Below are 14,869 nucleotides of genomic sequence, written 5' to 3'. Positions count from 1 at the left end.
GTCATTGTACCTGACTTAAATGTTCTTATTTCATTACGCTTTATTTTCAGGCTTCGTGAGATAGGATTTGATGAAGTTGGTCTCGTGGACAGCTGGGGCGTCTACCTTCATTCCAGCATCACAGGTGGCTGCACCCCACAAAGAGAATGGTTAGGCTAGGGTACAAAAATGGGTTTCTGGAGTGGTGTGGCTGCAACACTACCCACTGTATTACCAAGCTCCCATGAAAAGATTTTAGCTTTAACGAAAAAAAACATTCCTTTCTTATTAAACTACTCTGGCATGTCCTACTAATGCAAATACCCTGGCAAGTCAATACATCCCTTAGCTCTCAGATATAATGCTATGTATTGCACACTAAAGTTATGCCCAACGAGTCAGTGAAACAATTGCCACTTGCTTCTACCTGCAACATATTAGCAGAGATCAGTGTGATAAGGAGCTTCAAAGACTGGGTTTGTGGAAGAAAACACAATTAGAAATAAACAAAAGGAATGACTAAAGATGATGCAAGTGCTCTGGAATGAATGATGCACTGCTGATGCAGAATGTAAAAACAACTTGTGTGGAGCAAAAGATGAGGTAATAGAAGGCAGATAAGGATCATCATCTGCATGAAAGTCCGCACACTGACCAGAAGACTACCAAGTCCAAAAAAATTCAGCATTTATTTTGAATGAATGAATAAATAGTTTGTTCAGTTAAGCATGATGTATGTACCCAAGAAGAGTAGGTGAGGGCTGGGCTTTCCTCAGAAGTGACTCACTGGATCCTGGCAGCAAGTGTGTAAGCCTTCAGGAAATACCAGGCCAGTTTCCCACAGTCCTGCAGCACCACGCCTCCGGTACCTGCGCGACAGGTGTGCATCGAGGTGGGAGCTGTGCGTGGGCGGAAAGCATGGGAACTCCGTCGAGAAAATGGCACGCACGCATGCAGACTGAGGCAGAGACAGCTCTTGCCACAACTTAACCCTTCCCAGCCCAGTCCCTGCATGTGGGAGAGAGGGTGGCTTCACAGATATAAAAGAATATAAATGTACTTAATATAAATAAAGCAGCTCCTCAGTGGTGTTGATCAAAATGCTCAATACGTTTAGAGGTGTGCAAGGTCAGATGGCTGGCAGTACAGGAAATTTCATTAAAATTTAACATTAAAAATATGTCCCATGACAAGGTGCCCTATATGGTAAACTATTCAACAAAAGCTAATCTATACAGCAAAGGCATAAAAGCGCAGCAAGACATTATTTATAGCTTGGAGGCATGTGAAGATGTAAGTGCAACCTCTTTAATTTCTATGATTTTGTATACCTGCATGTAGATAGCAATCCTGTCATATTGACTCACCAGGAGATAGTGAGAATTTTTAATGAAAATGTTCTGGACATGGAATGTAGTCAAAAAGTTTACCAGGAGAAGGTGGGTGCAGAGGATGCCATCATCTTTATGCTACACCGATCCCTCTCCCACTTGGACAGAGGCACTGGACTTCTCTAGGGCCTTCAACACCATCCAACCTCTGCTCCTTAGGGACAAGCTGACAGAGAAGGTATGGATCGTGAACTATCTTACAGACAGACCCCAGTATGTGCGTCTCGGGAACTGCAGGTCTGACATTGTGGTCAGCAACACAGGAGCGCCGCAGGGAACTGTACTTTCTTCGGTCCTGTCCAGCCTATATACATCAGACTTCCAATACAACTCGGAGTCCTGCCACGTGCAAAAGTTCGCTGACGACACTGCTGTCGTGGGCTGCATCAGGAGTGAGCAGGAGGAGGAGTATAGGAACCTAATCAAGGACTTTGTTAAATGGTGCGACTCAAACCACTTACACCTGAGCACCAGAAAAACCAAGAAGCTGGTGATGGATTTTAGGAGACCCAGGCCCCTCATGGACCCTGTGATCATCAGAGGTGACTGTGTGCAGACCTATAAATACCTAGGAGTGCAGCTGGATGATAAATTGGACTGGACTGCCAATCATGATGCTATGTGAAAGAGACGACAGAGCCAACTATACTTCTTATAAGACTGGCATCCTTCAACATCTGCAATAAGATGCTGCAGACGTTCTATCAGACGATTGTGGTGAGTGCCCTCTTCTACGTGGTGTTGTGCTGGGGAGGCAGCATAAAGAAGAAGGACACCTCACGCCTGGACAAACTGGTGAGGAAGGCAGGCTCTATTGTAGGCATGGAGCTGGACAGTTTGACATCCATGACAGAGTGACGAGCGCTGAGCAGACTTCTGTCAATCATGGAGAATCCACTGCATCCACTAAACAGTATCATCTCCAGACAGTGGAGCAGCTTCAGCAACAAACTGCTGTCACCGTCCTGCTCCACTGACAGACTGAGGAGATCGTTCCTCCCCCACACTATTCAACTCTTTAATTCCCCCGATGGGGTAAACGTTAACATTATACAAAGTTATTGTCTGTTTTACCTGCATTTTTATCACTCTTTAATTTAATATTGTTTTTGATCAGTATGCTGCTGCTGGAGTATGTGAATTTCCCCTTGGGATTAATAAAGTACCTATCTATCTATCTATCTATCTATCTATCTATCTATCTATCTATCTATCTATCTATCTATCTATCTAAAGTTTAACCGATCTCTCATCAAATGCAAAACAGTAATCAAAAATCAAAGACCTTAACACCAAAAGAAACTCTGTTAACCAGGAGACGTTTTATAGCAGAAATTTCACACCAACTCTTAATTTTGGAAAAAAAAAATGCATGGGACGACCTTTACATCATTGATTCAATGATGTCACACATTTCTGGAGCATTCTGGTTAGACAGCCATAGCAACCAATGAAAAGTCTAAATTGGCGTCAGCTGCCCTCATTTGGGGTGTTCATAAGAAATTCCATGATTTACTCAATAGACAAGAATAGCCACATCAGATATTTTAAATATTAAAATGTGTGCTTCAGTTTAAATGTTTAAAGTCTGAATATTTTTTTGGTTGTAATAGAAATGTGTCATTTTTCACTCTCTGGTAGGAGTCTATATTGGGCTCTATTCCTAGTAAAAGATTAAAAATAACATCATATTTGTAATTATTGACTAGGACCACTGGTAAAGAATCAAGTATATCAAACATCATCATATTTGTAATCATCAAACTCAAAATAGCATAAAATAACACTCTTCATGCCTATATTACAAATTCCAATTTTTTTTAATTTTGTGAAAAGAAATCATTTTGATCCCTTGTATCCCATTAGGAACCCATCCGGTCAGCTGATGTGACAGACAGAGCTTCCCAAATCCTTCTGATCATTTTTACTGACACACCTGTTAGTTTATTCTTTGTCATAAGGGTGTACTGCACAAAATATGGTCCAAAAATACATTACATTTTTGAGGGTCTAGAGGGCCAAAAATAGGTGTGAACCTCAAGAAGCTTGATGTCTTGCATAACTAGACATCAAGATGAGTCGAATGCAACATAATATGTGGGGGTTTCCTCCTACTTGTACAAATGTCCTCAAACATTAAAGAACTGAAGCAATGCTGAAAGGAGGAGTTGTACAATATTTCTCCATAATGATGTCAGAGATTGCCAAACTCAGATCAAAGCCAATTTGTTTGTATTATTGCTGTTAAAGGAGTTAACTACGAGCAGCTGAAACATGGTGATGCATTTATTTTTTTCATGTCTGGCTTTTATATCTTGGATTATTGTTGCTGAATATCTAATGAGAAAGTAAAATTTGTTATATGTTTGTCATTTGTCACCTGTGGCTCAGTGTATCTAACTTTAGGATTTAGTGAGGGCTAGATAATATGTCCTTATGTGCCAAACTATGGATTTCAAAGAGGAAATACTAACTTGATATATTTAAAAATAAGACATATCAAAAGAAGCCATGCAAATCAACCACCACTACAATATTAAATCTGCATTGTAACGTGTATTAAAATAGCGATGATAGCGGTAACCAGAACTATCCAATAAAGCTACATTAAATGATTGTATACTGTAGCTGTACTGGATTAAAGCGTATTGCAGTAGACATAAGGCTAAGGAACAGCAAACTTCAAGTTCATTGCATACATGGTAAAGTAATTTTCAAAAATGATAGAAAAAGTAAAAGCTATTTTTGTAACAACTACAGTATGAAAGAGCAAAGAAGGGTAAAGATAAGCAAACAGGATTTTATATTGCACCTTTCATACGGCACTCTACCACAAGGCCAGTGACATTACCAGCAGAAGACATGCCATCTAATGAAGCAAAAGTAAAAGTACTGACATTTTTCTCATTGCTGTTTGTTTCAGAGATCCTGGAAGGAGGGGTGAAGATCAAAAACAACGCTTTCTTGTACTATGCATTGACAATTGACTGGAAAGACATTGTGAAAGAAACTGCAAACATCACCCTGGATAGCAAGAAGATTGGATATGGTGAGTAAAAACATGAGAGAGGTGGGTGAATGAAGGGAAGACCAGAACAGTTGTCTGGTCATCTTGAGAAGGGAAAAAAGGGGACAAGGTGAAACAGAGAGAAACATTTGGCAGATGCAGGCTGAAGAGAGGTTGGGAGACTTTAAAAATATTAGCGATCTCCGAAGGAGGTTGGCAGATAGTACATTCAAAAACTTTGAGATCAGTATGATGGTTATAAATGAGGCATAGCTGAATCTTCTGTTTCTTTTTTTCAGGGAAATGCCACCCATCTTGCAACAACAAATGCTGGGGTCCAGATGAGAATGAATGCCAGACTTGTAAGAAAATATCTCCCTCTTTCTCTTTCCATTTCTCTCTAGCTGTGCTCCTGTTGTTAAAGTCCCTCTGTCACTTGGCAACACTTTAAAACAGCAAATCCACACATAGTGACAAGTACCTGAAAACATGTTCTTCCACCAGAGAATCAATAGCTGTGTTTCAGCGTCCCAGCTCTCCTCATGTTGTTTAGTTTCTCATTCCTCCTCTACTTTTGACATTCATGACATGCAGGGCCATTTTAACAGCATTATATACCACCAGGCAAAGTAGTGCACTGGGGACCGTGTTTTGATAGCAAAACAGAAACATACATAGGCATCAGAAACATCATGGGCTCCTGTGCTCCTGGGCCCCCCAGCAAGTGCCCATCATGCCCATACGTGCCCTGATCACATGAACTGACTTTGATGTGGTTTGACAACAACTCCTCTTTCTCATGTTGTATGAAGATGTCTGATGATTCTCCTTCTGAGTGTGCATTCACTTGGGTATTTCTTCAGGCCTGTCATTTGTCCAGTCACCTCTAAAGTCACACAGCATATTGTTTGCTTGATTTAGATTTTTTTTTTTTGTTTTTTTAATTTCTGAATTCCCTAAGTACTCCAAGCTCTGCCATCCCATCGCTTGCCTCCTTGCTGTGCTCCTGTTTGTTCTTAATTCTAAAACCCTTCTTTGTGTCTCTCTTCTCCTCTTCCAGTCTGCAGATTCACTTTTAAAACTGCTCATCTGACGTTCAGATAAGGGTAAATTGTAGTATCAGAAGAAAAAACTGAAGATATTATAAAAATAATGTATTCTTTTATTAGTTCCACAGCAATGTGACACACTACTGGAGAGTGGCAATGTATTCCATGTTGTGCAGGGATTCCAGTAATAATGTTAATATACTCTGCGGCAATGTGATTGCTGGTGCTGCTTAGTACTGAGCAAAACTCAGTTAACAGTGAAACTCAGTGTTTCTCTTCACAGACAATTCATTCAATAACTTATGTTTAGTTTCTGTCTGAAAGCATTCTCATATATTAATTACGTATGTGACTGCCCGTCATTTAGTATTTAAATAAAGCTCTTTAATTTTAAAAAAAGTGTGCATATCCACAACTAGGATAAGGTGGCTAGGTAATGGGGGGTTATTGGTGTTGGCAGTGGAGACTTTCCATGTAGTGAGCTCTTCTGTGGGGAAAAAACACAGTAATGTGTGTGATGGTGCATTTTGATGCGTCTTCATGTGGAAAATATAAAGCGTATCACATTTTTAAAAAAGGCAAAGCACTTCTCCACAGTGAATACACAGTGTCTCTCTGTCTGTCTGTCCGCTATCTATAGGAGAACTACTTAACAGATTTAGATTGGGTTTTTTCCCATATCTTGGCTTGAACATTCTGAAGCAAGAATTCTTTGACTTCTCTCCCCGTGCTAAGTATCATAGTTCGCTTGCGGTACCGATTTATTTGCGTGAATCCAAGAGAGATGCAGTGGGCCAAGGAGAGGGGAACAGGGGGTACTCCTCACTCACGCGCCAGACTCTGGGTGTACCTTACATCCGCTTAGCTAGCAAACAAGAGAAATACTTAATGGATTTAGATTTTTTTTCTAGAATTTGCTTGAACATTCCAGTTGATTTTGCAACTTCTCTCATCATGATAAGAATTATAGTTCGCTTGCAGGGGCAATATATTTGCGCTAATACGAGACAGAGGCTGTGGGCTGAGGGAAGGGGGAAGTGTGACGTCAGGAATGGGGAATCGGTCTACCTCTGTGTTTTGGAGTGTACCTTGTGATACTTTTCTGTTTATTGATTTTTAAAGTTTGTCCTGTTTCACTACTATGCGGGCGGAGCCACGGGAAACGGCTAGTAGAATATAAATAGAATTGATTTTACCAGTGTGGTACGGATTACATGCTTCATGCAGCTGTAGAAAGGAACACCGCTAAACACTGAATGAAGGTTTAGGGAGCATTTCTCCATGATTTCCACCCAAAAAGCTTTTAAATGAGTTTCATGCTATGCAAATGTGAAATCACCTGCAAACCAAATTTTAGTGTCAGTATTGTGAAAATGTATGCCTGTCTCACTACTATTATTACTAATGCTGCAACTATTGCTGGATCCCTACTGTAGATCCGTTTATATACACTGCTTGGCCTTTTTCCACTGTCAAATTCAATTTAAGTCAAACGTTGGCATCTGGTGGTTATTTTAGACAGAAGAAATCTTTTCCAGTGGTGTATTTAGTTCAGCAGTTGACATCTCTTCTTTCTCACTGTCCGAAGGCATTATTGCCTCTTTGCTTTTGTTTTATTCTTTCCTAATTCTGTTCATTGTTTTTTAAACTTGTGTTTTCCATGACAGTGTGATGTAGAGTTGGAGTTTATTCTGGTAGCAGCAGAACCAGAATCTTAGATGGTTGTTAATCCTTCTCTGAGCACAATCATTGAGCCAGCTTAGAGTCACAAATGAATTCAGCATGCATGTCTTTGCAATGCAGGAGGACACCAACGAAAACCCAGACAGATACAAAAATAAACTGAACCCAAGTATCACTGACAAGAAATCACTAGTGACAGAAAGATAGATAAATTGATAAAGGCATTATATTAGATATATGGAGAGATAGTGTAAGTGCCATAAAAGGCATCATGACTGGATTAGCGAAGCAGTTCTTGCTCAGATTGGACACCATATTGGAAGGCACTAGATAGATAGATAGATCACTATCTCTTATTTAGCTCAGACTATCTATCTATCTATCTATCTATCTATCTATCTATCTATCTATCTATCTATCTATCTATCTATCTATCTATCTATCTATCTATCTATCTATCTATCTATCTATCTATCTATCTATCTATCTATCTATCTCAGATGTTTTAGGTTTCTGGCCTGGCTCTCTATTTATGGTTGTGTAACTGAAATGACTGAGGGTGAGGTTCTGGTTGATATTTCACTGGTGGTAACACCATCCTTTTTATCTTCTCTGTGGAATTTCCATGTTCTCCCTGGGTATATGTAGGATTTCTCTGGGTATTATGCTTTCCCACCACATTCCAAAGACAAATGTCAATTTTAAGATGCCACAGTGTGAGCCTGAATGTTCTACAATGAACTAACACCTCATCTATGTTTAGTTCCTGTCTTGTTCCTGATGTTACCAGGTCAGATTCAAGTTTATAGTGACTGTATAATGGACAAAAGCCAGTAAAAAAGTTTAATAATTTAATGTTATTATAATAGAGATGACTGTAATTAGTTCAGCTACTGAGGTAGTTATCTCCATGCTTGAAGGGCTTCTAACATTCAGAGCAGTCTCGGTAACTGGTAACTGGTCTTGGTAACTAAGTGGACCTCTCAGTTTTAGAGGTGGACTGATTTTTACTGTTGTTGTTGTTGTCCTATCTAATATATTCATCTCTCTTCAATTTCCATCTGGTTTCTGTTCCTGAAAGGCTGACCTTTGCTCGTGTGTACTACACTCCCCTTTTCCCTTGTTGTCTGTAATGCTGCCTCCACTTGTCCGCACTCTACTTTCCAACTGATGCCCACAGGAAGGTGCTGAGACTGTCTTCTATTTTCTGTTGCAGTGACAAAAAAAATCTGCGCTCCCCAGTGCAATGGTCGCTGTTTTGGAACAAGTCCAAATGAATGCTGTCACATTGAGTGTGCAGGAGGCTGCTCAGGACAACAGGACACAGACTGTTTTGTAAGTGCAGTACAAGATGTGAACGTTAAGTGGAGGTGGGGGAACCTCACTCCTGGTGGGCAGCATTGCAAGTTTCTATTGCAGCCTTCAGTGTCTTAATCAGCAGCTTGCTGATATCTATAAATCAAGTGATTGTTTGAATTTAGATCATACTTAGATTCAGACATCCATGCTGCTGTAAGAAATGCCTTTCTAGTAAATGTTGTCATAGATTTGTATCTCCACACAGGCTTCTCCTTTTCTAGGCTGTATTCCTCATCTTCACTGCCTACTTGTATCCATCTCTACTCCCTCAGAGTGTTTAAGATGCATTTGAAGACTCGCTTATCCTGTGAATATCATTCTAATTGATAACAGTCTTAATGCTTACTTTTGAATATCTAAGATAAGAGTAATTAGTCTTGTGTTGTTCTGGGGGTGATTACAGCTCTTCACTTGTGATGGCCAATTTTGTGACCTTGTCCTGTAACATTTGTTTCAAAACAGTTCTCCAGAATGATATCGACTCCATTATGTTGACCTCTTTTGTACGGCACTTTGGGTAAAAGCATCTGTTAAGTGAAGAAATGTACATTAAATGTAAATGAAGAATGGGGAGCTATTTACAGTAACAAGTGTCCTGCTTCTGAAAGTGTGGAGCTATAAACTGACAGAATGCTGGCACAAATCACCCTGAATGAATTGATTTCCCCACTTGTGCCTTATTTATATATATAGTCAGCCTTTGCGATTTGTGGGAGTTAGGGGCACAGTACCCCTGCAAAAATGAAAATCCACAAATATGTTCAACAAAGTAGCCTAACACACACACACCGAAGCAATAACACTTATAGCACAATTACATACTGCTGAGACAAAGATGTGTGGCATCCCCCAGACAAAGTGTGTAGTTCTGCAGTTCTTTAGTGAACTGTAACTTATTATAATTAATTTTAGTCTATATTTATGGCAGTAAATGAAAAAAATATTAATATGCCATGTACTATATATTATGCATTTATGTCTTACTAGACCTTTTTGGTTTTCTTTACATTTTCTATTCTACGCACTTCATCTGTGGTTTTCTGCAGTAGGTCGCAAAACTCACAAAATAATTTTCAATTAATGGCGAACCTAGGAATAGGCAGATCCACAAATTGTAAACATGCGAATCACAAGGGCCACCTGTATAAGTTTATTATTTATATACAATATACAACAGCTATCCACCTGTAAAGTTCACTGTAACAGCACTCTCTTTAGAAATATGATATTTGAAACAAAAATTAGTTGTTTAGCCTTTTTCTGCCCCAGTTATCACAAATATGTAGGCAACCAATTGTACAGGAAAAGCACCTTAAGATGTTTGTTGCTATTCTTCTCCACAAAAATGTTTTGTAAATGATGGAGTCCAGAATAATATCAAAGAGTCCTGATGTTTCAAAAGAACAGGATTTTATTAGGAAGAATTAAATAAATTGGAAACAATTAAATAACAATGGAGGAAGGTTGAAATGATCAAACGAACAGTCTCTTTTCTTCTCCCATACCTTTCCCATTTACGTCTTTTACTGTTTATCTCTCCCAGCACAGGCAAGTTCTTGAAAACTGCCTCAGAATGGCCTTCTATATCCATAGGTGCTACTTAAAATAATGGGTGACTGTCATTGTTCAGCCCTTTTCTGCACCACCTATTGCAAATATCACTGCCAGATGAACATTTTTGAGCTCTTGAGATTTATTACAGTTAAAGTAATACAAGAATCACATACAAAATAAAAGCAATGGCAGGTTGGCACTGGAGAAATATTAGACAGATGACGCATGTGTAATAAAGTGCAGGCTAAATTTTAGTGGCTGCTTTTTTCAGTGATTAAAGTAGAACAAGTTTTGGACACACTATTAATTGCTTATTAAAGACTCACAACCCTGTCCTGAAAGTTCACCCCCATGCTGCTGGAGAAGTGTCCACAAATGACCTGTACTACTTGGCTGTTTAGCTTTAACTTTTTAATCTGTTTCATCCCAAATCAACCGATCATTGTGAAGATTATGTTTTTAATTTAAACTTTCCTTATTTTTCCTTCTTCTGACAGAGTTTGGATGGTCAGACTATGAAGATCATTATCCTGCCCAAAAAGTCTTATGCCAAAGGGTATGCCTTGGCACTGGAGATACTGTGTCGGCTCCCTTGGTTTAGGGCTCAAGTCAATCGGTGCAGGTCTCCATTCTAAAGCAGTGCCCAAACTAAAATGCGGGCTCCTTTAAGTTTAACCTTTATACACCATGAATCCATTGTCTCACTAGCTTGTGGATGTTCAGAAACTGCTCATAATGATCCAAAAATATCAAGCTTGGAGTCATCAGTATACTTTTCTAATCTACTGCATTCAAATTCTTGACTTTTTTTAGTCCAAGCAAGCCTCTTCAATTTTACTTTGTTGCCTTAACAAAGGATTCTGAGCTGCTACATGAAATCTCAGCTCTGCTTCCCAACGTCTTCACTGGACTGTTGTGGTGGACACTTTCTTAGGTTGAGTCTCATTCAACTACTGCCAATATCTGGTGTAGTCAGCCTTCCATTATGCAAGCTAGAGACCTTTATGCACAGTACTTGTTGTCTGATGATGTCTGGCTGTTGTTGATCTAAGTTTGCAAACTATTTTCAATTAGAGTTCTTTTTCTAGATGCATTAATGCATTTTTCTTTGCTTGGAGCAGTGCTTCCCAAACTTGGTCCTGGGGACCCCTTGTGGCTGCAGGTTTTTGTTCCAAACCACTTCTGTTTTTAATTGGACTCCTGGGCTAATTAAGTGAACTGTTATTTCCCAAATTCTGTGTTTTGGAAGCAATATAGAAATTAGAAAACTTCTTTTCTTTTTAACAATATTTTCATCTTGATTTTCATTCAACTTTTCCATGTGTTCTAATTGTTTAATTAATCCATTATTTACTAATTAGTGGGTTTAACGCTAAAGTAGTTGCAGCCTTTCATGATTTAGTGTTGTTTCCCTGTAGTCTGCTGTGCTTGTTTTTAATTATCATTAATAAGATGCAACAAAGGGGGAAAACTGCACAGAGAAAGGGCAAACTATAATGAAATCAACAAAAGACAGTTAAGCATTTAAATCTATAGCAAAAGCAGAAATACTTCTAAATGTCTTACTATTGGTGTTACTAGGGATGGTCCGCCCCATGTGGCACATTTTTGGGGGTGGCATTATTGGCCAAAAGGCTCAGTACAATTCATGTGTAAGCAGCAGGGTTCAGAAAAATGTCACTCATGAATGAAAAAAGTACAATTCTCTGATTTTTATCCACAAATGCTTCAAAAATAATTTTCAGACTGTCCTTCTGTAACAGAAATTTATGAGGCAGTAACAAAAATAAACATAAACATTACACCGATAATAATTTCCAGGAAGATAAACAACTAATTTACAAATTATAATTTCATTTCATTATCAATCCGAATGCGTTCTTGTTCTGTGCAGTAAACATCCCCACCTATCACTTGTACACTACACTGGTTCTGGTTTTCACAGCGTAATTATATTAAACTAATAATTAGAACATGGCTTATTAGTGCATTTATGCTATATTCTTGTCTAGTTGATGTTTATAAATAATTATATGTGAAAAATTATTGCTGTTTCTCTATATATATATGAATAAATCTATGCAAAATTAATTTTAATTTTCTATTTAAATAGGTTAACATATTCAGATACGTTGGAGCAAATTGAAGCACCACCCTGACACAAGCGGCACGAGCTCTAGCTATACCACTGTGTCATATAAATGTAAAAATCGAGCTGCTGTGCTTTTCTGAATAAGAAAAGAGTAAGAAAAAAATGCCAGCTAATTAAATGAGATCAGTGTTAAGTGTTGTCTCTGATTATAAATCTGGTTGGAACAAAAACCTGTAGCCACAGTGGGTCCCCAGGACCGAGTTTAAGAACCCCTGCCTTAGAGTAATAACAGCTTGCCTTTTCTCTAACTTTAGTTGACATTTACCTCTCATGAGGACTGCTGAGTGTCCTACCAAAGACCTAAATCTTCATATTTAAAGATGTATTAATTGCCAAGCTTAATATTGGTGCTTTATTAAAGACTGTTAAACCAGAGAGGTAAACCAACCTTTTCAAAATTAGTCAACTGGTTTGTAGGCCTGGGTACTTTTGCAAGGCACTGTAACGTTGTGCTGATTTAGCACTTCAAGTTGTACTTGCTGTTCAAAGGTGAAGTATAAAAAAAAAACACATTTGTCACTTGTGAAGAATGCACTCTGAAGCCGACTGCAGCTTGAGATAGTGCTCACTACAGTAGGGAACTGTATCAAATAAACTAGTTGTGCTTCTATGAAAGTTCATAGCCATTCACAGTAATGTCTTTTTGAGAACATTTATGTTTAGTCAGAAGTAAGTAATACATGTCAAATGTAAGAGATGGCATATAGATTTGTATTTTTGAACTATACAGATCAAAATAAAATATTAATATATTTTAAAAGAGGAAAACTCACATGGTCAAAAACTCTGAATTCAGCAATACATAAAAACAGTTAAGCCTCTTAAGAAAAGAGCTCACAAATGAGGCACTGATTACATGTATGATAGCAATGCTGAGAGTCAGTCATGGAACCAGCACATGATTGAGGTCCACGTACCTCTTCAGCTATTGAATCAGTGGTCGCTTTACCATATATCAAAGCTGCGGTCATTTTAGCTGGAAGGAGCGTTGCTGGTCCAGTATGGGAAGTGTCTTACATTGCCATTTGAAATTCAGAATCATCCTAATAAACACTATCTTTATTTCTCTGCCTTCTTCCACCTCAGTGCCATCCAGACTCTTCCTTTTGTGGTTATCTATTTTGGCTTTGCACCCTCCCCGACCATAACCTATCATTTATGAGGGAGGAGCGAAAGCTTTAGATCCGTCAAAAATTTCAATCTCCGGTTTTCAACGGATCTCGATGTTTCAGGGTCCCCTGACATCGAAAACATCAATATCTCAATGATGGGTGTGTGCCTGTGTGTCACAGTTTCTTGAGGACAGTCTAGAGCTACAATGGCTGGATAGAAAAATGATGAACTCAGATTTTAAGCCTGTTATGAGATGACGACGTGCTGATTATGTTTGAGTCAAATCGTGTAAGAAAAAGAGACACTCTAATGGAACCCTCAGATATCATAATTCTGCAATTAATTATGAATTCTTCTCATCAATTGCTATCGTAATTACCTATTTAATGATAAGAAAGATCAGCGTCAGAGCGGTAAATAATTACTAAAATGTCATAGAGTAGTTCAAGTATCTTGGTTCCTAGCAAAGCCTACTGACACTCACGTCTGAATTTTTTTTTTCTTCACTAAGGCTTGCAGCCATTTCAATGACTCTGGAGCTTGTGTGCCCAACTGTCCATGGCCACGCTTCTATAACAAGCAGACCTACCAGGAGGAACCCAACCCTAATGCCAAGTATCAGTACGGTTCAATCTGCGTCAGCCAGTGTCCACGTGAGTGATTTCTGTCTGGCCCAGTTTTTTTGACCCTCTTTAGCTGAGATGCTATCTGTCTCACTTGTCTGTTTTCCTCAGTGATGTTTCTCAGTGCCATGCAGGAGTTTTCCAGTGGCTTGTAGCACCTAATTGCCCTTATCTCCTCTTCCTTGTGGTGTTTTTCACTCAGATCTTCTCTTTCTTGACAAGAACATTGTGACATCTGATTGCCAATATGACCTGTGGGCTTGTCTTCCTCTCACCTGTTCTCCCGCTCTTTCCTCAACAGCTAACTTTGTGGTATACGACAGTTCATGTGTTCGTGCCTGCCCAAATGACATGAAGGAGGTGGAGAAGAATGGAATGAAGCAGTGTGTGTCCTGTGGGGGGCCTTGTCCAAAAAGTAAGCTTAAAAATGATTCCAAAATGTGCTCCAAATACCCTTGACGTTATCTTTGATATTAAATCCCTCACTCATCTCAAGCCAAAACTGCAAGGCAAATTTTCTTTAATAGAATAATTTTCTTTAACAGAAAAGCAGATTCATTGATAGAGAAAAATAAATATTTTTTGCAAAGCATGGGCTTCTTCAATTCTTGGACTTTTTAGGAGTTCCTATTTTTGGAGGTCACCATTTTCCTTCATGATAGTAGCAATGTGTTCCCACATGAGACCTCCATAATAGGCTGGCATTTTCACTGTTTTGCAGGCACTTGTCATTTTTTGCTGCATGAGTGTCTGCATGAATGTCCTTTGCGCTAGTTCCTCATCCAGGACTGGCTGCTTCCATGTGTTTGAAACTACTCAGATAGGCTCCATCCCCCACAACCCTAATATGGGGAAAAAGCTGGAAAAATGGTATAAAATATTTTTATTGACAAACAATGAATGAATGAACAAATGATTATTGAAGAGCACTCTGATTAGCGACTGTTGACACATGGCTC

General features: G+C 38.9%; 1 protein-coding gene across 4 annotated transcripts in view; it reads left to right on the top strand.

Moving 5' to 3' along the window:
- erbb3a (erb-b2 receptor tyrosine kinase 3a) overlaps positions 1–14,869 on the top strand; it is a 147,511-nt gene that overhangs the window by 78,532 nt on the left and 54,110 nt on the right. For all 4 annotated transcript variants that reach the window (XM_039747240.1, XM_039747239.1, XM_039747238.1 and 1 more), the window contains exons 4-8: positions 4,294–4,419; positions 4,677–4,739; positions 8,326–8,444; positions 13,799–13,940; positions 14,212–14,325. In XM_039747240.1, coding sequence (XP_039603174.1) covers positions 4,294–4,419; positions 4,677–4,739; positions 8,326–8,444; positions 13,799–13,940; positions 14,212–14,325 — 564 coding nt within the window. The remainder of the gene's footprint in view (positions 1–4,293; positions 4,420–4,676; positions 4,740–8,325; positions 8,445–13,798; positions 13,941–14,211; positions 14,326–14,869) is intronic.

Source organism: Polypterus senegalus, chromosome 3 (genome assembly GCF_016835505.1).
Source record: "Polypterus senegalus isolate Bchr_013 chromosome 3, ASM1683550v1, whole genome shotgun sequence".
NCBI classification, from domain to species: domain Eukaryota; kingdom Metazoa; phylum Chordata; class Cladistia; order Polypteriformes; family Polypteridae; genus Polypterus; species Polypterus senegalus.
The sequence above is the reverse complement of the archived record's forward strand: the minus strand, read 5'-3'. Positions and strand labels throughout refer to the sequence as shown.